This window comes from Bombus impatiens, unplaced genomic scaffold (genome assembly GCF_000188095.3).
Source record: "Bombus impatiens unplaced genomic scaffold, BIMP_2.2 scf_0044, whole genome shotgun sequence".
Taxonomy (NCBI): Eukaryota; Metazoa; Arthropoda; class Insecta; order Hymenoptera; family Apidae; genus Bombus; species Bombus impatiens.
In genome coordinates, this window is record NT_176463.1 from 848,491 (window position 1) to 872,272 (window position 23,782).

General features: G+C 33.7%; 1 protein-coding gene across 10 annotated transcripts; it reads left to right on the forward strand.

Moving 5' to 3' along the window:
- The first annotated feature begins 1,098 nt into the window (after positions 1-1,098).
- LOC100744397 lies at positions 1,099-23,723 on the forward strand. 10 transcript variants are annotated; one of them, XM_033323194.1, is made up of 5 exons: positions 9,580-9,715; positions 11,272-11,592; positions 18,008-18,258; positions 21,799-22,049; positions 22,656-23,723. In XM_033323194.1, exons 2-5 carry the CDS (start codon positions 11,526-11,528, stop codon positions 22,657-22,659), a joined length of 573 nt encoding a protein of 190 aa, XP_033179085.1. In that variant the 5' UTR covers positions 9,580-9,715; positions 11,272-11,525; the 3' UTR covers positions 22,660-23,723. The 10 variants fall into 10 exon arrangements, with proteins under 10 accessions (XP_003485258.1, XP_033179085.1, XP_033179095.1 ...); XM_033323204.1 differs by having other exon boundaries at positions 11,340-11,592; XM_033323188.1 differs by having other exon boundaries at positions 9,582-9,715; positions 10,663-11,592.
- The last annotated feature ends 59 nt before the right edge of the window (positions 23,724-23,782 follow it).

The following is a 23,782-nucleotide window of genomic DNA, read 5'->3' on the forward strand; positions in this document are numbered from 1 at the left end:
AAGATTTTTTCCCTAATTATTTAAGATTGTATCTCATTTGGTACGTTTCTCATTATTATTGTCAGTTAGAGTAATAAGGACTCCTCGGACTCTGTGGAATATTCCATTGATTTAACGTGCAACTTAAGCTTAATCGGGTGTAGATCGAGAAATTTGTATGTCGTCAAAGTATCTTCTATAACGGTTACTTGTGTAATTAATTATAGTATAAATATAAATAATTAAAGTTTAGAGAGTATCGAATTTCTGAAAAGTTTCGCTATTAAATTTACAAAGTCAGAATGTTCTTCGGTCTGAGTAAGCATAAGCAATTCCAGACGAGCATAGTCAGACACGTACTATAAGCGTTCCTAGGCGTAACTTCACTCAAGATATCATTTAATGGAGCGTTTATCTTATTTAGATTGTAAATCTATTTGCGATCAAATAACAATAAAAAGGGAATAACTTACATTTCCGTAGAATACCGGACGAAACACGTTACGATAAGTTTTAGAATCTATAAACGATAACTTTTATAAATTAATTAAAACTCCATCATTAAAACAGTTTACATGTATGAATCGAGTGATTCTTGAGCTCAGAAACATCAGTCGACACTGTTACTCGATAGTTTAGTTCATGATCTCGTTGTGTTCCAAGTATATTAAAATTATGTTATCACTTTCAAAAACATTTATACAGTCGAACGTATTCTACTGTAGTCAAAATTAAATGCCAAAACAACCGTCGGAAATGTTTTTGAGATAATTATTCACTAAGGTTAAGCAAATATTTTTCCTCTCTAAATGTTATCATCGCTTTGACATACCTCATAGTATATCAACCCACCATTTAACTTTTAACAAACCATGTACCCAGTTTCTTCATTATCATAACACGGTTGCATAATTACAGCAAAAGACACTGCTACGTGACCCACATAAAATACAACAACTGCAAACCGAAGATATCTAAGGAAGTCCGAAGTGTACACGAAGGATATCGCGATGTTCAAAAACCGGGTTCCCCACGCAGCGTGAAAGCAACGCAACCTCACGTCTGCGCTCACATCAATGATACGCGCTATACTCGTAGCCGAGTCAAGCGGTAAAACTGGCAGCCGTGGGTTAGAATAGCGTACAGAAGCGGGAATCACGCCAGTCCGCGACGAGTTCTCCGTGTGGCAGCTGCGCTCTCTTGGTGTCGTTACGCTGGGGGTTGTTCGCGCGCTCGATCGCACGTATCGCTACGAATCGATCTCCAGATGCACAGAAGAGCAGTGAAAGCTTACCAATTAAAAATACGAGATTCAGTGAGTAAAGTTCTATTTGTGAGAAAAACAGTGAAAAACGAGAATCGTCAAAACGCAGCGGCTCGATCGCCATATTCAGTCCAGAGGTAGGTGCCAGAGATTGTTTGCCTTTTCTCGCGATCCTGAAAATAAGTATCCATGACACAAAGCAGATCTCAAATCCTCTCAATCTTTCCTTTTTTATTAATTGATTCGTTTAAATGCGAATCGCGTTTTTTTCCTACAATTTTACATGATATTTTGTAGCGCTTTTATTTGTTTGTGTACGGAGTTTGGTATTTCTTTTGACTTTTGGTTCTGCCCCATAAAAGGCATCTCTAGCATATAATATGCTACTTTAGGCAAAAAATTATTTTAATTTTACGGTTTTCCATCTTTTGTAAATTTGTATTTTCGCGCCGAGAAAACCAAAATCGATGCGAAGCTAACATTTCGATTGTTTGCGTACAAAATCCGGGATTTGATTCAAATTCTTTAATTTCATTCATTGCAATTAGATATATAGTATAATATGAAATATATATGGGTATTAGATATATAGAATGCATTTATAAAAGAATTGCATTTCGAAGAAAATTATAATTTCTTGTACAAAAATATTTTAAAATATATGAGAATATTTATTATTCATGGATAATTATTGAAATAGAGATATCATTGAAATAAACTTGTCTGAAAAATTCTCTGCTTCGATTACTTGGACATGAATATTAATTTTTAAGAAACTTATTAAAAGATAATATTGAGAAGTTTGCGAAATCTTATCGCTTCAAAACGAAGTTCGCTTTAGATGAAGCGATCTGAAACGCTTTATCGGTGTCTATTAAAAACGCTTTCTAAAATGGTAAAGCTATTTATACGCTCTAGTAATCGTTTCCTAGACGACGAAACAGATTCCTAGGACTGGGAAAATTTATATCGTCATCGTGGTACAACGAATTGGAGTATAGGAAATACCGGTAACTGTCATTTGGCTGATACAAACGCGGATTGTCGATCGTAAACAGAAATTAAGGACATCATTGACGTAAATTACCACGGTGAACAGGGACGTACGAAAGTGGTCAGACAGGATTTATAGATAGATATGCCAGATACATATACTCGATGTATCAAGGATCGAATACTAGCAAATTCTAGCGAACTCTAGCAAATTATTCAAGTATACGTTGTCGTCGGTTATTAAACATGCCACTATCTGTGCAGCAATTACATGACAATCAAAAATGGAATATATCAAACAATCTTCCAATGAACGATGTATAACAAGTGGGAAATATGCTAGTTTTGAAGGCGTGAATCAATATACGTCGAACAGACAACATGATTGGTCAGAGCTATGGGAATACTATAATTGCGAATTGTTAATGAACCTTATAAACTGTGTTTGATTTATACGTCGCACAGTTTTTTCTTCACGACAGAATGCATAAATACCGATCTCTTCCACGGCAATTATATACGAAAATTAACGATATAATAACTAATTCATTTGATCGAATGCACGTGAACTATTGTCGCGCCTCTCGATCACGTGACTGTAATCGGGAATATTCCGTCATGAGCATGACGCATCTTCGAAGATTTTATTGAGAATATTAACAAAAAAGAGGGAGAGAGAGAGAGAGAAGGAAAAAGTGGGATATTGGTAATTTCCATTAAAGTTTCAAATTACGTCACTAATAAAATTTGAAGTTATATCTATGATTCCAGCAGCTTCAAGCAATTATCTAACTTCCTTTGTGGGAAATGAAGAAAATTAAGAATTTTCATTGTTTCTGCAGTTATAATAGCGATCATATTTCACTTCCTTATACACTGTTTTGATATTGTGTTCTCCGTACACAATGTATCTTGTCATAATATGATAATATTGTTGAAGTGGAAGTCCTGAAGTTTATTAATTTTGTGTTCAAGGAAGTCGAAATAGAATTTGTTTACTTGAAATATTGGTTTATGAAAATTTTAATTAATATAACGCCATTTCTCTGTATGCTGATATGAAGCATATTCTCACTCGTAAACGAGATTTCAATTACCGAAAGAATTATTATTAATTACGTTTTGTCGTTACATTTCTATAATCCGCTTTATCATTGATGTTTAAGTCCCTTTTCAGGCTTGTTATGTTTACGAATTGAAATGTGAAAGTCAGTGACGTGTTTATCTATTCGCCTGAGCGTACTTACAGTGAGTAACTTCAATATTCACAAAATTTTTATTTTATTGCACTATAATTTTGTTTATAACGGGAAAAAACGTAAGTAGTCAGGTATAATATTTAGGCACTGTGTCTAATAGTATAAATAACAATAGTTTTATACTTAACAATAGTATACTACAATAGTATGCTATTATACTATGTATACTATGGAATAGTATACTATGGATAGTAACTACAAAAGTTATACTAAACAATAGTATAAATTTTATTTACATAACATCCAAAACTAGTTAAATAATGCGTATTAAATGAAACAATGTCTAATTTTAACATTACTTGAATATTCGGGCACTCTAATTTTTTCTTAATTTTTATGTTTTATAAGTGATTTAATACCCTGTAGAATAACCTCCTTGACTAATAACTTCCTTCAAACGTTGGGGCATGTTACAAATTAATTTTATCAAGTATTCGGTATTAATATCGTTCCATTCTTCCTTTTATCGCTGTTTCAACACTTCTTTTGACGTTATTGCAGTTTTCTAATTCGCCTTTCTAGTTCGTCCCATAGGTTTTCAATGAAGTTTCAAATTTGGTGATTGAGATGGAGGGTGTAACAATTTTAGACAGTTATACAACAAATATTCCTGTACAATATGTTTAGGGTCATTTTCTTGGTAGTATTTACAAATATCAACAATTGCCATTTTTATTTTTTTAAAACGTTTAAATACATATTTTTGTCCCTAATGCTATCAATAAAAATTATTTCACCCGTTTCAAACGTTGCAATAGATTCACACACAAGCATGTTTTCACCACTGTGCTTTACAGTGGGTTTCATATTTTTAAATTTAGATTCTTTATTCTTTTTTCGCCAACCACTCTTTGCCAAAAATATTAAATTTACTTTTATCGCTAAAATTTACGTCATTTCACCATGTGACTTCTTTTTAAAATTATCGTGCATAATTTAATCTTTTCTTTCTATTTGCCTCCTTTACAAATAGCTTTTTTTGAGCAACTCTTCCGTTGTGACCACCTTTTTTCAGTGCTCTGCGTATTTTTTGGGGATGTAACTTCTTCTATCTCTATCAATAGTTCGTCAGCTAGTTTTGCAGCACTTAATAAAGGATTTACCTTTATTTTTCTTATTATTTTCCGTTGGTCAGTGACATCCAACTTTCTTGGCTGTCCTTTTTCTGGTATAGATTCCATACGATCTTCTTGTTTAAACCTTTTAATTATACCTTCTACTGTGCTCTTACTTAAATTAAGCATGGCTGCAATTTGTCTATACGATTTTCTATTAACACTATGAAAAATGACGAGTTGGCGTATATTAAAACTGTTATTATTTTTGCCTGTCATTATGATTTGTGAATTTCACGAATATCGAAACGCAACTGATGCTACGAGGCTTGATATGGTATTTATATGTAGACTAGCATGTTTGTAAACAATGATAGCCTTGGAGTTCTGGAATACAAAGTATCATGAATGTTGCTGCATCTCTGTGTTCGAATATTAAAGTAATGTTAAAATCAGATCTTTCATTTAAGATATATTATTGACCCAATGTTACAAGTCATGGAAATGAAATTTATACTATTGCTAACTAAACCTTACTATTGCCTTAATATTATATCTGATCATGCATGTTTTTTTCTGTTGTAAAAAAATTTATAGTGGGACAAAATTAAAATTTTGTGGTGTTTGAATATTAAAGTTACTCACTGTATATTTTAGAAATGTACAAGATATACTGTTAGATGTACACATACTGTAATTATTAGTAGTCAATTCAACATTCTTTGTCAGAAATTATCATAAACTAAAACTTAAATTAGTTCTGTTATTAATTCTGTTATTAAAAGGTATATATAAAATTTCTATTTTCTTGATAACCAGTACTATCGTTATGAGAAAAACTTGATAGTTTTGAATATTGATAATGCAAAAAAATACTTCATTTCCAAAGGAGAAGGAGATAAAGATAAAGAGAAAAAAATATTTATGGTAGAATAGAGATCATTCTGCACTTGGTATGTTTAAGAATTTCAGGACTTCATTATTTAATAAATAAGTGAGTGTCATTGCGGATTTATCGTAAAACACGTGATAAGTGTAAAATATGATCCTGTTGTCAACGACTAATCACGCAGCACGCTTCGAAGTGCGAAGTTGCGAGAGGAAATTAGACTGGGTATGGTAATTTAATTATGTCGACAAATAGCATGTCGATAAGTCCAAGGCGAACTGTAAATCACAATTTGTTACTGTTCATTAGCACTCACAACTTTGAATAATACATAGTTTTAATAATAGTTTCTATATATCATTACATAGTTAGGATATTTATGAACTGAAAAAAGTGTCATGAAATCATTATTTGTATACAAAGAATACTGCAAAACAATTTTTAATTAAATTTGGAATTAGGAAATCAGTTTGCGGAAGTAAGAATTACTCATACTTGGCGCAGCGTCGCCACTCACTATTTCACAATTTTGATATCATTGTACGAGATCACCAAGTATAACGAGTTATTAATAAAACACGCGTTTAGCTACGCGGTTTGATTCAAAATGAGATCCACGTACCACGTGCTGAAAAACGTGTTCATCTCGAGCCATTGGCAGACACTTTCACTAAACCCTTTCCTAGTGTGTGCTCCACTTTTCATTTATGCTCGTGTAAAATTTACTTATATATGCCTTTTCAATATTCCATGTCGAAACAACTCTCTGAACACAGGTTCTCGCACGATTGTTCATAGCCACTGTTCAATCTAATTTCATGATTTTGTAAATCAATAGTAGTATTTCATTTGAATAAATAACAATAAAGATTTGCAAAGCAAATATTTCTTACACGTAAGTTTCTTAATACACGTTCTATAGAAAAATGTACTGGAAATGTCTATAGCTATTATCTACATATAGTACGAAATATGATAGGATTAGATTTTGTCGTAAAAGTTTAGGTCGATTAGAAATTTAATGATATTTGGATTGATGTCATGCTTGCTATTTTATGAATGAATTGGTGAAATGAATGATGTTTTCTGATTCAAACAACAAATAACAGTCGATTATGTAGTCGTAATAGCAGTTGCAATTAGAAGAATCTATTTTCGTGAGAAGATATTCATGACTAATTTTAGAATTGTTCGTAAATAGGATATTACTGTGTCTTTTTCCGTTTACGGTAATTGTTCTTGTTAAATCACATTCGGCGGCTTTAAAAAAGCCAACTCACTGGCGTGTAATCTGGTAAATAAAATAAGTAGAAAAGATGGTAATGAACCTATGGTAAAGCGGCATCGAATTCAATAACTTGGGCGACTGATGTTCCTTTGAAAATCGACACTTTTATTTGTACGAACAAACTCAGCTTATGAATCTTTTACACTTGGTTTCGGTCTATAAACTCAAGGTTAGGAATACATGTAGATCGCGACACCGTATATAACGTTAGTGGAATATTCTACGTCACTTCAGACATACTAACACATTTGTAAATAATTATTACACAGTCACGTATTCACGTGTTCATTAAGGAGTCACGTATTATAAATTATAGAAAAACGAAATCTTATCTCATATTGAATTTGAAATAAAGGCAAGGGATTTTAATGCTCTGTCTTCGATGAACAATGTTACTAACAACAATAATTAGTTTTAATGTAACTAATTAACAATTGCATTTAAATACGAAAAACCTTAATTAGTATATGAGAACATACTCTGGCTATTCAAAATATTCACAAATATTGACAGAATTAAAAGTTCCGAAGCAATATTTGTTGTTTATTGAGATTCCGAATTTTTCGGTTCATTTCACAGGATTCGGATGGGATTTGCCGAAAGATCACCTCGCTGCAATTTGCATCCATATCTCCAATTTATCCAAGAAACCAGAAATTTTACTTTTACTTTTTATTCCTTCCTTTTCCCCTCCATTCTGTTTTTATTTCCCCGCGAAGATGCCCATTTGCATTGCGTTCATGAATTTTGAGATAGCACATATGTATCCTTTTTCGACATAAAACAGAGAGGGAGTACTTTACCTCTGAATAATTGATTTGGATAATATCCTTACATTCCCTTATTGTGTCGGCGATAGAAACGAAGAGATTCGATTGAAATCGCGGAGAACGCCTCTGCATGACGCATTAGCACGTTGAATATCACCGATTAAATAAAACTTTTTAGAAAGAGCATTGAAAGATAACACATGAGAATGTTAATTTATATAATAGAAAATAAAGGAGTGATGTTATGCAGTAGAACAGAAGTGATGCAATTTCTAATCAAAGTATGAGCTATTCGTCCGTGAACGTGGACGTAAAATAATTGACGAATCGTTCTTTGAAGTGACATCACCACCCAATAAAATTTCTGTTAATTTGACAACATTAACGTGAAACGAATCAGCTACATAGTAAATACATTATCTTCTAAAACTTCGTCCATCTTGACGATTAGATCAAGTCGAAAGTCTTCCCATTCTTGAAACACTAGGTTTGCTAGGAACAAAAAATGTAAGATCTATAATTTGGATGTTTTTGGTAATTCTGGTATTAGCATAATGTGTTGTTATCGTATTGTGTGATTATTAATTATCAGAGAATAATGTATATGATACGAGTAAATGTCTGAATTTACAAAAATCAATTGTTCTTATAACAGTGCAAATACCAAGGTAGACAAAGCATCTTTAGCACGGGTCACATTTAAGCGCGATATCAGCTAAATCATATTTGCCTTTCATTTCGTCTTCGTCTTTCCTCTTCGTCTTTCCTCTTCGCCACTCTTCTTCATCTTTTGTCTTCCTTTTTAATTTAGGTTCACTTCTCCTTGATTGGCGTCTCCCTTCTCAAGCGTTGCAATCTCGTGAGAGTTGCGATTTTGACGTAAGTTTCCGTGTTGCGTCTATTAACCGACGATAACTCTCACGATATCAATGCAGCAAATTTATTTACTGGTTACATACAATGTCTGTGTGCATGCATGTTCTTTTCTTTCCTTTCGTTTTATCATTCATGCTCTCGTATCATTTGTTTGAGATTGTGAATCATTTATTGAATCTGACCACTGACTGGTCAAAATCCTCTTTTGTCAATTTATGATCATACTATACGTGATCGTATTTAAACCGATATTGTGTAGTATTACTAGTGACCGTGTGATTTTTGTTTTCGTCTTTTTTATATTTGCGGATCGAATACGGATTATACATAATTGAAGGTTTCTTGTAGATGACGCTTCAAGTGCAAAAATTGAAAAATTTTTTAACATATAATTTTCTATATGTCAATAGGAATGCTGTAGTATAGAATTTAAGAGCAATTTCCATTTTTAGATAATAATAATGTTACAACTAATTTAACGCTAATAGTGTTAAAGGATAACACCACTCTTACGTCTAACATTTCCCCTGTATAAAACAATGTAAATGGCATTAAGTGATAGACTCGAACATATAGATACTAAATATCACTAATTCTATAACAATTCTTGCACGGAACATTGTAATATATACTTTTGTAATAAAGATAAAAAGAACATCCTGAAAAAATGTATCTTTTGTTTTGGTACAAGTTATTTAAGAACAAACAGAGTTGATATTTACACTGTTTGCAAATTTAAATGAATAGCACTTTCAGTTTTCTTTGCAACTAAGAAATGGCACGTACAGACTTCCTTATAAATACAATTCCACAAAACTTTGTGGTGCATTTGGATTATTGTACACTTAAGATAACTTTTGTAATAATCAAAACAAATCGAATGTCGAAAACAATTTTATTTTCTAAAAAATTTGATATTTGGTATTTACAGTGTTGTCTACAAGAGGTCTTCAATTATCGATCTTTTTCTCTTTTCGCTGCGTATTTTATTATCAACGTACTTTCAAGGTACTTCCATAGTTAGAAGCGTCACGTGCTTAGGTACCCATGACCCCTGTCGCGAGCATTCAGACGATATTCTAATGTATGACTATCTGCTGCGAACCGCGTGACGCAGGTCAGAGTTCAAAGAATTCCTCTGCATTCATTGCGTGACAATGGAAATCGATACTGGAGTGATTGAAAAAGTGTTCGCACGATTATCTATCAGTCAACCGTTTACAATGCCACGAGGCTACTGCAACTTTCGTGCTGTGTAACGTTTTTGACCATAATGAATCAATTTATTAAAAGAAATTTATACGAAGTACAAGGAACGCGATAAATCACGTAGGACTCGTCTGTATGTGAAATTGTGAGATTATTTAAATAAGATGATTCTGCAACGTTCCGTGGTTACATCAGTTTTATGAAACTCGTATCAATATTTAGGAGAACATCGTGACTTTATTCGGCTTCGTGTTTAATGAAATATTAGCTGGTTTTAGAGATGATTTCATCAACCTTGGAATTACATTATGTTCGATCTTATGAAAGAATGAAGAGTTTTATAATAAAACCAATCTGACATTTCATTGGAATAATCGACAGTTTTATCGGTAATCTTTAAGGCTTTCGTGGAAGCAATTTAATGCAGAGTAGGAAATCATAGTTAATGACCACGAATTCATTAACATGTTTTTTTGAATTTTTTTATTAAGATATTAACAGTGTGAAAATAAAAGGTTGTAACACAAAATAATTGAGAAGAAAGTACGCCACAAAGAGTACAAAATGAAGATATTTAAAGATATATGAAACAGGAAAAAATCATTATATTGCCACTCATATGAACATTTCGATAAAACAACAGAATAATTGCGTGTGTTCTTATCTAGTGACGTCGATGAGGTGTAATTATAAAATATACAAGACAAACGTAGGGTGCGGAAGAGACTACCAGAAGATTAGCGTTCTATCGATTATACTATCAGTCAGGTTTTCATTAAATAGAAAATACGAAGCATGTATTCTAGTCGCGCAGTTTATTTCTCTACAATCGTCGAACAATGGAAATGAATGAAGAATAGGAAATATAACAGATAAGATTAAAGAGAAAGTATATTATCTATTATAACGTATATCAAACTTTCAGCACATCTATAAGTTGACGTTATGTTTGGAAAATAATGCATGTTTTTATCAGGTTTTATACGTAAATTTCATTTTCATAGTATCAAATTTTTGTAGCCATACGAAAGCTAGTAAATGTGATTACCACTGGTGAATATTTTGTTCTAAAATTATTAGATGTTCGAGCTATGAACAGATATAAACAGTTACATGGAATTGAAAATTTTCTGCAGTTAATATGCACGATATTAATGAATATCTAACAACAGGAAGAGCAGCCATTTCGGTGCATTAAATGTTCCATTAACTTATGAGCTAAGCGGCCGCAGAGTCGATTGTTTGCTTTTCTTTCATTAAGCGGTGCTCGTGGCGCAAGGTGTAAAATTAGGTTAAGGTTAAGCCATGTAAATGGCCGTGTAACCATGTAACAGTTGCAGCCTCGTTGACGCAACGATCGACAGAAATCGCCGGGACGAAAACGCGAGTCTATGCAGAGAAACCAACGGTATATGTATAATTTATAACAGGGAACCGCGTATATTAAATGTAGAGTAGCGTTAAAACGTCGCGTGCGGTATAGTATAGTACGCGATAACGGGTTATTCCCGAAACGCGAGAAAGTATACACAGAGATCGATCTTCCGTTCAGGAAGTCTGTATTCCACGAAACCGTACCTCGTGCGAAAGTCGATACAAAAGCCGCTACCAGAGGCTAATTTTTCTCCGTCTTTATTTTCAACAACCAAGTAATCGTGCGTGCACGTAATCATTTATTCGACACCACAGCGCGTCAACATATAACGTTGGTAGCAAGCACTGTGAATGCGAATTGCAAGTGTTTTTATTGAAAGCAGAAACAGAATAGATGCTTATTTGACGATCATGAAGAACGATCGAGTAAACATCTTGTGCTGATTCGATTAACTGTGCTTCGTCCATTTCCAAGAGTATTGATTCTAACCAGTGTACTGAATAGTGTTCGATCTAAAGAAGAATGACTTATAGAAAGCAGATTTTAATGGACTTCGCGGAGATGTAACATGTGTATTTATGTGAATAGTGCACTAATCGATGGTGCAATACTGTTTCCCAATGTAATAGCACCAGGTATTTGTTGTCTGTATTTATCTATTAAATGTCGCGAATCCCAATTTTATATGTTTTACTTCGCTGATACATTACGTTATCTATCTCTCGTATTTCGTTCGATTTGACGCCGGTATAGTTACATTTTAATTTTCGTTTCGCGTGATAAAATGAAAGCAAAAACGGCTGGGTATTAGTTAAGCATGAGACCGGTTAAGTTTTTACCGATTGTATACGGCGATATCGCACAGGTAAACATGTTGTTGCAAAGTAAATGTATAAAAAACAGAAACGTTGATGCCCATTCGGTTCTTAGACTACTGCATTTCTCTCACGTTTCTCATGTTCACGTTTTCTGCGTAGCACGTGTATTTATTATTACGTGCGACATTGTTGTTCTAATAGTGAAAACCACGCAACCTTGATCCATTTTATCACGAACAGTGAACGTTTGAAATTAAATTTAAAATGTAGGCGATCTTCGAGCATAAATAATATTTGTTCGACCGATGGTTCATTTTTAGCTCAGTGTGAAAAAATGATGACAAAGTTAAAGCAATATGGCTGGAATGTAAATTGAATATTTTATGTGTGAATGAGTTCGTCATTTATCGTGCAATTGTACCATTTAATACTTTAAATATGTTAAAGATATGATAAAAGCATGTGGTATACTTGTGAAATGTAGTATAGTACACTGTCATATAACAAGCAAACAGCGATTTTTTATTAAAGAAATTATTTCATATTTTGCAACAGAGTTTCCTTTCTATTTTAATAAAATATGAAATTTTTAATTCATAAACATATAAGCGTCACATTTTTATAAAAATTACAGTTTTATTGCAATTTCCACGTAAACGTTTGAAATTCTTTTCAGACTGTTCTATGCTGTCGCTGTCGTTATTCTAAACGCACTTCATTCATTTCAATCTATCACAGTTGGTTATATACTGTGCAATTACTTAAGGTTTTATATTGCATCGCTCCCGTCGTATCATCGGGCTATTGTTTTGCTATCAACCAAATGGCTGGCAAGAACAAGAGTTATTAATTTAATATCATAACGTATCCTAATCTGTTACTAACGTTTTTTAATTGCTATTACCGTGTCTACTATCTGTCGATCACGTGCACATTGTTTATGATTTCTTTAACATCCTATAACAATATTTATACACACGCATATATATACATTTTGTAACAATTATTCTTCGTGTGGTATCATAGAAACATATTTTTGTGCTTAAAGCGTCTTGTACACTATGTAATTTGAGGTTAAACGATAATTAAAGGTAATCAATGATACACAGATCTATCAAAACGAAATTTAATTATTAGAGATTAAATTAATCGATAATGGCGCGTATCCGTTTTGGAAATTCTTGATAGTACATATAAATATGATTTCGATTCGATGTACATATCATAAATCAGTTAAGTAATCAAATATTTGCACGTATATAACTGCTTATGATTGATGTCTTTGATTACCATTTCCTTTTTCCATTGTCATCATATTGTTGCGATAATTCTATCACCTGGGGAGGAGGCTTATATACTTTCCTCGTGTTTCACAGTAATTGGAAATCAGGTTTGATTTTACGAGTATTATCCTTTCTTATCTCAATTCATGGAATTGCGTAATATTTCTTCTCCAAGTTACTCACTGTATCACGGACCATTTATCTTATATAGAATACCTAATATGAATTATTCGTTAACGTTTTAATAATTCAGTATTGCACAGCTTCACGGTTACTCCTAAGGAAACGACGTAATTTATTGCAAAATGTACATCGCTTACAATTCAGAGATTATTGACGTGGCTATTCACCCATGACTCAATATTCTGGAAATCGCTAACAAAACTGCAAATCCGATCTGAATATGTTTCTGAAGTGCCAAAAATATCGCTGAGTCATTTGTATGCTTTTGAATTTGATGAAGCATGAATTTATAATACACATGATAAATTATAAACATCTTTTATATTTCATTGAAGCGATTAATTTTCAAAAAACCGAAGAGAAAATAATAAGATTAATATAAAAATATCGAAGTGTGTCGAAATTAAAACAAGATTCTAACTGACGCATTCTGTAAAATACCATCACGCCCACTGATAATCCTTCCTAATCCTACCACCATTCCTACTTGAGTCATAGTGTCTTATCTGTTTCCATAAGAAGAAAATTCCTGTATCAAAAATCATCGACAGGTATGCAGAATAGAGAAAATGACGGCTGAGTTGCGTTATGTGCAGGAAAAATGGAGGTAGAACGTGACAGAGGCTTGTTTGGCTGTTATGGCCCGATTCTACCGTTGAGAAAATTCACACGTACGCGAGACGCCTATCATGAACGCTCATTGTTCGTGCTGAAATTAAGCGATGCCCCATACGCAATTTTGGGATAAAGATTTCCTTTGTAGCATGTATTTTCCGCTTTCAGAATAGAATGGTAAGAAACGGTACTGGCGATATCGTCTCATAGAATATTCACAAAGGAACTACAATTAGAATCGGTAGAAGCTTATCGATGTCCCAGGAACTTACTGTAAATATATGTGGGATAAACCGTACATAAACCAGATATATTGCTATCCATATGTCGTTCAATTATAAATCAGGAAGTGTTTGTTAATGCCTGTTAAAAGAATACCTTTTTTTTTGTTTCTGATTACTTCCAGTTCTTGTACAGCCTTCATCTAGAGACACGTCCTGGATTTTCATAATTACGCAAGAGAAACTTCCATGATGTTGCAAATAGCAGAACAAACCAGATTACTAGATGTGCTCTATTTTTAGGCGCCGATTTAATTCTATCTCTGTGTATGTGTGTGTAACTATTCAGCTAAATTCATTTATTCTTGTGTCAGTGTTCTACGTCAAAATACTTTGAATTACACGTTATATAAATAATACCATAAGTAGTTGAGCTATAGGAGTATCAATTTTTCTAATTGATTTTAGATACTATAATTGTAATGCAGATTTTTCTTGTTTCTTTAATAAAGGAAAGAAAGAAAGGAAAAGAATAAAATATCTATTAAAGAAATTATCAAATTCTATTCGCAATTACCTTCTCTTTTTGTAAAGATCACAATTTGTAAGAAGTATACCCCTTTCGTGGCCAAAATTACGTCCTTGGCCATTATTTCATGCACCTATGCAAATGAAAATCAATTTCACGTGTGCAATAATAGTCATGCTCTGGTTTCGGAGTAATCACGTGCAAAGTGATGAAAAAATCACGCGACGGCATATTGAGCAAACGAGGGAAGAGAATGATTTTATAAAGTATTGCACGTGTATTTAGACAAATTTATTTATGACAAATGAGCGATAAGTTTAAAAAATATCATCCCTTATCTTTATGATTTCTGCCCCGTTATCAGATGTAATCCTCAGGTATAAAGACGTAACTCTGTATGCCGCAGATAGGCATAACTCCGTATTTTAGTCGACCGGGAAGTGTGGCACATATCAAAGTACGAATTTGCTCGTGTGTTAAGTGCCATTTTAGGATATGGACGAAATCAATGGTAAATTCTTTAGAACGAACTTGGAATTATCATAATCTTTCATTCATACCAAAGTGTGTTTACGATATCGAGTGTTCTCATATCAAACATACAAAAAAAATCTATCCAATTTTTAAAGTATCGCAATTGTGACTTAGCATGATTTAAATATTAAGTAACAATAGTTAAGCGCAATATAATAATTTAAATATTTGATTATTCTGAGAAATTACGACTTCTTTCCTTTTTTTCTGCAGTTCTGCGTTTCCCTGCTTCTATTTGTATTCATTCGTCTTTTACAAATTCCATTATTGAGATACCTTTGCTCTCTTAATTTCTTGCGAGAACTGTTTCAAGGAGATAAGTTATATAATTTAAATAATAATACGTTGCTGGTCGTCGGTATTTGAATACCAAAAGAGAATAATTTGTAATCACGCTACATTCATTAATATTCATATTCTTCTGTTATTTGTAATTACGCATCAGGTTTTCCTTTTTTTTTTTCTTCTTTCCAGCTTGCGGTGTTTGTGTTCTCTTTGAAATTTGTAATTTCTTGGTATCGCATCAGTGCAACGATAACGTGAAATGTTGCTTCTTGTACTGTCTTCACCGATAAGAAATTTGCAAACATTTATTATCGTTTGCTTTACGAAACAAACGCATATCTTCCAAAAAGTCCATCGTAAAAATATACTGGAGTTTTTAACCAATTCGTATTATAAAAGTTTTCAAAGTGTAAAGGTTAACATCGATATTTCCTCGAACAGTTTATGAACTATATTTTTCCTTGTGGGCGATTAGGCGGACGAATTTCTCATGTTATACAAAAGAGCACGCGTGATCTTCGATAAGAACATCGTTCGCATTTTATAGTCAGTGAAATAGATGCGTTAATATTCGATTGGTTTTTATTTTTAAAATAGCATACGGCGCGGCGGGGCAGAGAAGTGACAGATATCGATCGTACGATTGCTGATGTCCGAGATGGCCTACCTTTGTGGTATATTCATTCTCGTGTAGCCTACTTTTCTCTATCTTTTTTTCTCGCAACCGAAGAATATTTATAGATTTTTACTTCACGCGAGCATATTTCTTTAACACTCAAAACAAACACACCACCGATCGATTTATATTTTATCATGTTTACACACTTTTCGCACATTAATTACATTCAGCATCACCCAATTTCGAGAAACTTTCATATTTGCTCCAATACCATGCATAATAAGCTGCCGATTTCTTTTGTATAGAACAATCATAAGAAAGGTAAAAACCACCAAGATAAAAGTAGGATATATTTATATAAGATTCAAAGAGGATTTTGAAACCAGGGAAAGCGTGTAAGACTTAGAGTACGTCTTGATTACGAGATATCAGCTTCAGCAGGAATAACGTCGTTGGGATTTTTCATGCGACAGGGAGTAATAAACATTTTCATGGCAGAAACAAACTTTCGTTGGAACGGGTTATCTTTTCTCCAGAACCCTTATTTATCGTTGTCCTTGATTTCATTGTGCGTCACTTACCAAACTTTTATTGTAAGTCATTGTCGCTAGACAAACAATTGCTTTGTTCGACTAACCCACTTCTACAAATAAGTTTCCTACCTTTTACCTGTCCGTAACGATCCTATTCGTCATTTATATTCATCGACTTCCATTGTAGCCATTAACGCGATATTATTGTTTACAAATTTCCATACATATTTTATTGACGAAGAAAACGCGTTTTTCTTCTATATCTTAAATTGTGGTTGAATTTTACTTTGTAATTTGAATTCCATGTAAGATTTCATTTATGTTGATTTCTTCTAATTTCACTTCTTCTAATTTTCTACTAAACGTGAAGTGTGAAAAAGGTAAGGTTTTATGTCCAATCTGATATTCATTAAGATTCATTTGTTGTATATATGTTTTATATGTATGTATTTAACGATTAAAAGTGTAAAAAGTGAAAACTAAGTGGACGTATGTCCCCTTAAAATACATCATGTTTGCTCGAGCTATACTCAACATCATGCGTGATCTGAAACGAAGTTCAGAAACAGAGTTGTGTCCACTATGTCATCGCGCATCGCGCGAATCAATATCGTACAGTTGGAAATAAAGTACGTGGCAATATCCTCGCCGTAGTTATATATAGCGTCATTTTCTAAACTTGATCGTACGTACATATGTCAATCTAATCAAGTCACGGAAGTGGAATATTACCTAAAAATAAACTATACTTTGGTATATATCTACGTAGAGGTTTGTCTCCCAGTAAAGATCAGAAGGTTTTCTACTATAAAAAAATTTTCTAACAATAGATACACACTTTTCATACCTCGATAAATTTAGTTTCAAATCCATTCATAAAGTCTAAAGAAATATATAAATCAGAGGAACTATATCTAAACCAACAATTTCGTCTGAAATGCCAAACGTTAGTTTCTTCATGCATACGCTATCGTTGTTTATGTCATTGTTCAATGATTTAGTGCCCACAAATTAAATCCTCTGCGTCACCCAAAGACGTGAACCTATTTTCAAAATGCCAGTGAACTCTGAGATTTCCCGAGTATTTGAATTGATATTTTTGAAATTTGTTCTAAATTCAAATCTTAATTTTCAAATTCAAATTACAGAATTCAGAAAATTATTACAAATATGAAATTCAAGTTAGAAAGAATTGTTCCATTACCAACTGATGGAAGCAAAAATTCAATTGATCAAGCGATCTTTTTTCTGAACAAATTCTGAAATCACCATCATCTAATAATAAAACAATGATCTTCAAAAAAACCGAGATTTATCCCGACAAATTTTTTCTTTAACACGGTGGGCGATCGAACGATATACGACAGTAAGGAAATCTGTTTGAAACTTTTCAGGAAAGTTGCAAAACTGATCTCTGTTTGCGATTTCAGCAATGTCCTTGGAGGAGTCGCGGCGTTCGCAGCGTCCCTACAGGTACGGAATGGTTCTCCTTTGCGTTGGAGCACTGATAAACTGGTTAGGCCTCGCAGAGAACTACGTCGAACCGGTACGATATGTTGGTGTTGCTTGCATAATCGCAGGCGCACTTCTCATATGTGCCGCAATGTGTTGTTGGCTGCACGCACCGCCAAGTAGGGCAACCATGCACACACAACACACAAATCATCCAATCACAGCACAGGTAAGTCTCCATTTTTTAATCCATTACAGCGATAATCATTTTATCTTTTATCGAAATTGTCAAACACGTCAGGGAATACAAATTTGTCATGAGTAAAGATTGCGAATAAGTTGAGAGAATGATTTGGTATCATATTGGCATATTTTGAAGAAATTAATCAGACGTTGATTTGATTGATTGGAATTTGATTCTTATTTTATGACTGACTTATCTTTTCCATATGCAGCATGTAATTATTGTTAAAGAAAATACAAAACTAAGTAATATATCTTATACTATAAAGTGCAATTCTAATAACAGATCTAATCGTACGTCTTTAATTAGCTAGTCGAAAGATGAAATTGAAACTTCTGCGAGCAACAATGTTCCAAGAAAATTTGAGATCAATATTTTACTTCTACGTTTGACTACATCTTTGTATTTCAAGCAACTTAAGAACTAGTCACGTGCGTTAACCTATACATATAGTGAATTCGAACAAACTCCCGATTAAACAGATAATATTTCTGAACTTTAGCCGCGGTGACAGTTCACTTAACATTGCCAACATTTATGTATTCATATTCTAAGATCGAGAAATCTATCTGAATCCTTTCTCTCGGAATGACCCAAGATAAAACAACAGCTGTAACTCTATTGACTGAAAGAGTAATTGAATCTAATTTCGATTCTATTTCACGTGTTAAAATCCTTATTTTCTCCGTAAACGGCTCAATTTACCACCGGCAAACTTTTGTTTGAGTTTAAGGATTTCGAAACATACTTGATTGAGACCTCCGAAAATTGCAGCGTTTTTCAGATCGATCCAGGTCAACTTCCTATTATAGACGGTGAACCGGTCGTCTATAGCACAAGTAATAGTACGCAAGGGAACCGTAATCAGCAGCGTTTGTAAACAGGCTACGAGATAAAAATAATATAGTTCGATCAAAATTATTGCAGTGGCTTTTCCTCGCCTCATAAATCGCTCGCTGGCTCTTAAAATCGACATAGTTAACACACGCCATGTAGCGTTTCGTAAAGCGGCAATAATTGCTGTGTACTCTTGGTACAAATCAGCTTCGTCAAGAGTGAAAATTTATGAACAACGTTTAAAGTTCGATAAGAGAATATTCGGTAAACGAAATTAATTTTCGTAATTCCTTTTGTTCCACAATTCATTATACTTATAGGATTTATTTAGTATTAAAGAATCGCACTTAGCTTTAAAATCAATAGATTAAAATCAATCAACTAGCTACTAATAGATCGATCAATAGTAATATCAATAACAAATCGGTAAAGTGACAGATAGATGATAATAATGTAACATTAACCACGTTTATAAACATAAGTAACAATAAGTGATGTATATCAAGATCTATCAGGTTATCATTTAGAAGCTAAGTATATTTGATACAAAATCGATTTCCATGGAAACGGAACCGTATTAAAGAAATTGTATTCCCTTTTTGTGGTCAAATATCTCACTTTACAGTACTACTTTGCGGTGTATCCTGTATAGAAGTATTAAAAAATCACTTTCGTTCGTTTCTTATGATATAATTTTCACATGAATGTGATCAATGTATCTTTATAACACGTAGTATGCTGCCAAAAGTTACAATAAGAAATAAAATTTCTAATTCATATGGCCATCGAACTAAAAATTCTTATCCCTCGAACAATTATAAGCAATATCGTAGACGCGATCGCATTACTTTCACAGGTATTATGTAAATTCTGGGAACCAGACGACCAGAATCCTCCGATTATCACTGAACGAATTCTTTTGTCGCACGTTTTCTTTTATCTCCTCGCGATTCTGTCATAGCTTTGTTTGCAACGTGCTCTTTTGTCCTACACGCCCCATTATGTCTACGCTTTCATTTCACTCGAATTTTGGTCATGCAAAAATTGTTCTTTCAAAATCTGTTTCTCTTACTTTTTTGCCTCTCCTTCACATTTTCTGCATTTTGTCACTAAAACGATATGTGGGCGTAGTATAGTCGTGTGACTTAGAATAGAAACTGTTCCTCTTTTCGTTCACGCAGGGAAACAATAGAAATGCAAAGGTCTGTCTGTGGCTCGATGCATAAAGGAGGTCGCTGGTAGTTACAGTACACTTATCTACTACTGTAAGGATATTCACCCGGAAGCACGTATCTATATTTATCGGCGGCCATCCTTCGATTATTCTGCCGTGTCCCAACTGCAATAAACACATTTGTAATAGTTGTCAATTTTCTGTTATGCAACCATTTTCTTACAGTAATTAACATTTTAAAATCAACCTGTTATTAATAAAATAGAACGTCAAGAATGTAGAATGATAAAAAATATATAAGAAATATTCATGTTTTGCAAACAATATTTCATCGTTCTTAAGTAAAATGGAAATATAGCGATGCATTGATATTCATTTATACTTCTAGATTATCATCTATTTCCATTGCTAATAATCTCATCATGGATCATTCATTTTTAATTATTAATCATATTAGCGAAACGAATTAATCTGACAAAGATCATGAATACGATTATAAGATATTTATTTATGTGTATATCTAACAATAAGTATAACAAGAGACTTAATCCCAAAGTGCATTATTTATTGTCTTGCAATATTTACGACAGATACATTGATAATTTCTCCTAGAAAATATGTATTTGAAATGAAACTTAATGGTGATTCTTCAAGTATGAATTTCTATCATAGAATCTCAGTCGCATAAACAGGTCCAAATGAATTAAATAAGTAACTAGGAAATTCTCAAATACCAACTTCTATAGTTGGCATCAAGTAAAAAATTCTAAACAACAAAATCGTGCGATATTTTTACAAATGGCTTTTACGTCAGCTAGATTATTTCCAAACGAAGAAACACGATCATTTATCGATCTATAGAACAATCACGAATGAAATCGTGAGCCACTTGAGTCAATAGAAACCGAACTACCAGTGCCAGTATTGCAAAATCTCTAATTTGCGATTTGTACCTAATGAAAAAAAGCCGCCAGTTTCGTCGAAGAAAAAATCGGCTCTGTTCTCAGTCATTCACCCAGCGATTCGAGCCGACAAAACGATTATGCAATTTTCCGCGAAGCTTTCTTTATAGCCTCGAATAACCGCGCTATTTTCATCCTGTTCTGTATCCGGCGTACGTAACTCTGCGGTAAACGCGCGCCCTTTCGTGACTTAGATCCGGCCAGCTATAAAGTTTCTAAAGAGTGTCGAGGCAAACACGTAGGTGGATATCTATAGACCAGTCGCGATATATATAGAAGAATAACCATTTTGGGGTTAATATCCTTGCCGTTGATCGTGTAATACTGTCGTAAAATATTAACGAGATAAGAATCGATTCGTACGAATTGGATCGGAGAGGTCACTTTCGAAAGGCAGACGTTGATCATTCATGGCTTTAAGTATAGAACTCTATTGAATTACTATTGTCTTGTACTTGAATATATATATTTATATATGTAAATATATATATATATTATTATTTTATAATTTTTTCAAACGCTGATTCGAGTGATAAATTCTATATCACGCAGATCGACGATCCTATTCACGTAATCTCCATTGAGGAACCATCTAGTGGATCCAGACAAAAACCACCAGATTACGAAGCGGTTACGGACGCGCCACCTAGCTACGACGATGCCATCAAGTTGAATCCTAGTCATCTATTTAGGCCGAACAATAGCAACACGTTGTCATTACCAACTGTACACAACATGGTTCCTAGAACCGTGGAGATTGTTTCTAGGGACCCGACGCCGTCGCCGCCGCCGCCTTACGCGAGGTAAAATACAATTACGCATCCATTGCTTTCTCTTCGATGAAGCGTTCGATTATTTAGTTGATAGATTCTCAGTAAAGTATAAAAAGAACAGGTGTTTGACGTATTGTGTCGTTCGTAAGTCGTGAGAACTAGTGAGCCTAGTCGCGTCGTGAAACGTAGGGTGGGGATGGAACGAAGTCAGGGAATTCCATACATCTGGGAGGAACTATGATGCAATTTCACTTCGCGGTTTATTACAGGTGATGTTACGAATTGTTCTATAAAACTTGGTTACGTCATGATATACTACGAATATGGTATTAGTTACGTCAGAACTCCGTTCATTTAAACTTTTCTGTGAATAATTCGCTGGTTTTCCCGCTATTTAGATAAGATTTTTTCATTCAAATAATAAATTTAAACAACAAGAGATTGTTTAATTAAGCATTAAATGTCCCAATAAATGTTCTGTTATATCTATAACGTATGAGATTCGATCGAGTTTCTGAGAATTCGATGGATTCCTATAGAAATTTTATTGAAAGAAATAAATCTTTTATTGATAAGTACGTGTACAGATTTTTGATGTAATTATACAATTATATTGATGATTTCTCTTTATTTTAGGTGAAATATTTGGCAATACCACTCATGATCGCGACAAGAAAGGCTTGCGGCATGCTAGAGTTCCTGTGTATTGCAATACATCTACCAACCGACCAAGTACAAGAGTGCAAAGATGGTACGAACCATTCAGCCGTTCGTTATAGCTGTTACAGCACCGTCAAGGATGGGAGAGCCTCGTTTAAGTAGACCTCTTTTAAGTAGACTAAAGATATTTGTGTTCAAAGAATCAAACGAACAGTTCTCCAAACGGGACTCCGCTTTTGTCACTGAATCAACGCAACGACACGATCGAAGCTAGAGTCGTATTACATTGGTCGTTACGTTTGATCGATGGATTTCACGAATCTGAAACGGATGGCGAATTTTGTTACAAGAACTTGAGAAATTCGAAGAAGAGAGAGCTCAAGAGAGTCAAAGGGAATGTAAACATTGTGCCTTCTGCAAAGCGCCTAGAGAGACACAAGCCTAAATGTTTGCACAAGATACTCATGACTTGATACGTAGTTCCAGAGCTGTCGAAACTTCAAGTGAACTTGTCAATAAACCAGTATAAGCATGATTAGCGAACTCGTCTGGCTAATTTAGAGTGAATCTAAAATAGCAAATACGAATTGTCGATAATTCGATACACTTCGATGCGTTTGTACATTGTTATATCTGTACACAATCTATAAACTGTATCCATTGTCATTAAAAAGAATAGGATTTGCTATGGTCGAAGAACTTAAGAGACCTTTACGTCTTAAGAGACCTTAAAAGACGTGTAGCAATTGGAGAGGGAAGCCCTAAAACGTGCCGGAACTAGAGATGTTCTGAATTTCATTGCTTCGACAATCCCGTGGCTTTTTAGAGGAAATACGTTTGCTTGCCATATAATTTCGATGATTATCATTTTTACACGATGTACATACCATATGCAAAACTCATTCACACGTCCATTTTATTGTGATATATACGATTATGCAGGTATTATATAATACGTTACTATGTCAAGTTCGACGTTGCTTTGTGAAACAAGACTCTTTTTTTATAACGAAAATGCAAATATAATGATAGGCAACTTTTAAACCTGAGTTTCTTTCCTACACCACTTCCTTATAGCGTTTTCTATAAGATTCGAAACGATA

Bases quoted from the DNA above. Each gene is read 5' to 3' on its own strand.
- LOC100744397 (XM_033323194.1), top strand. From the start codon at position 11,526: ATGTGTATTTATGTGAATAGTGCACTAATCGATGGTGCAATACTGTTT. The intron at 11,593-18,007 runs GTATTTGTTGTC...TTGCGATTTCAG, and splicing joins TCCCAATGTAATAGCACCAG to CAATGTCCTTGGAGGAGTCG. The intron at 18,259-21,798 runs GTAAGTCTCCAT...TATATCACGCAG, and splicing joins ATCATCCAATCACAGCACAG to ATCGACGATCCTATTCACGT.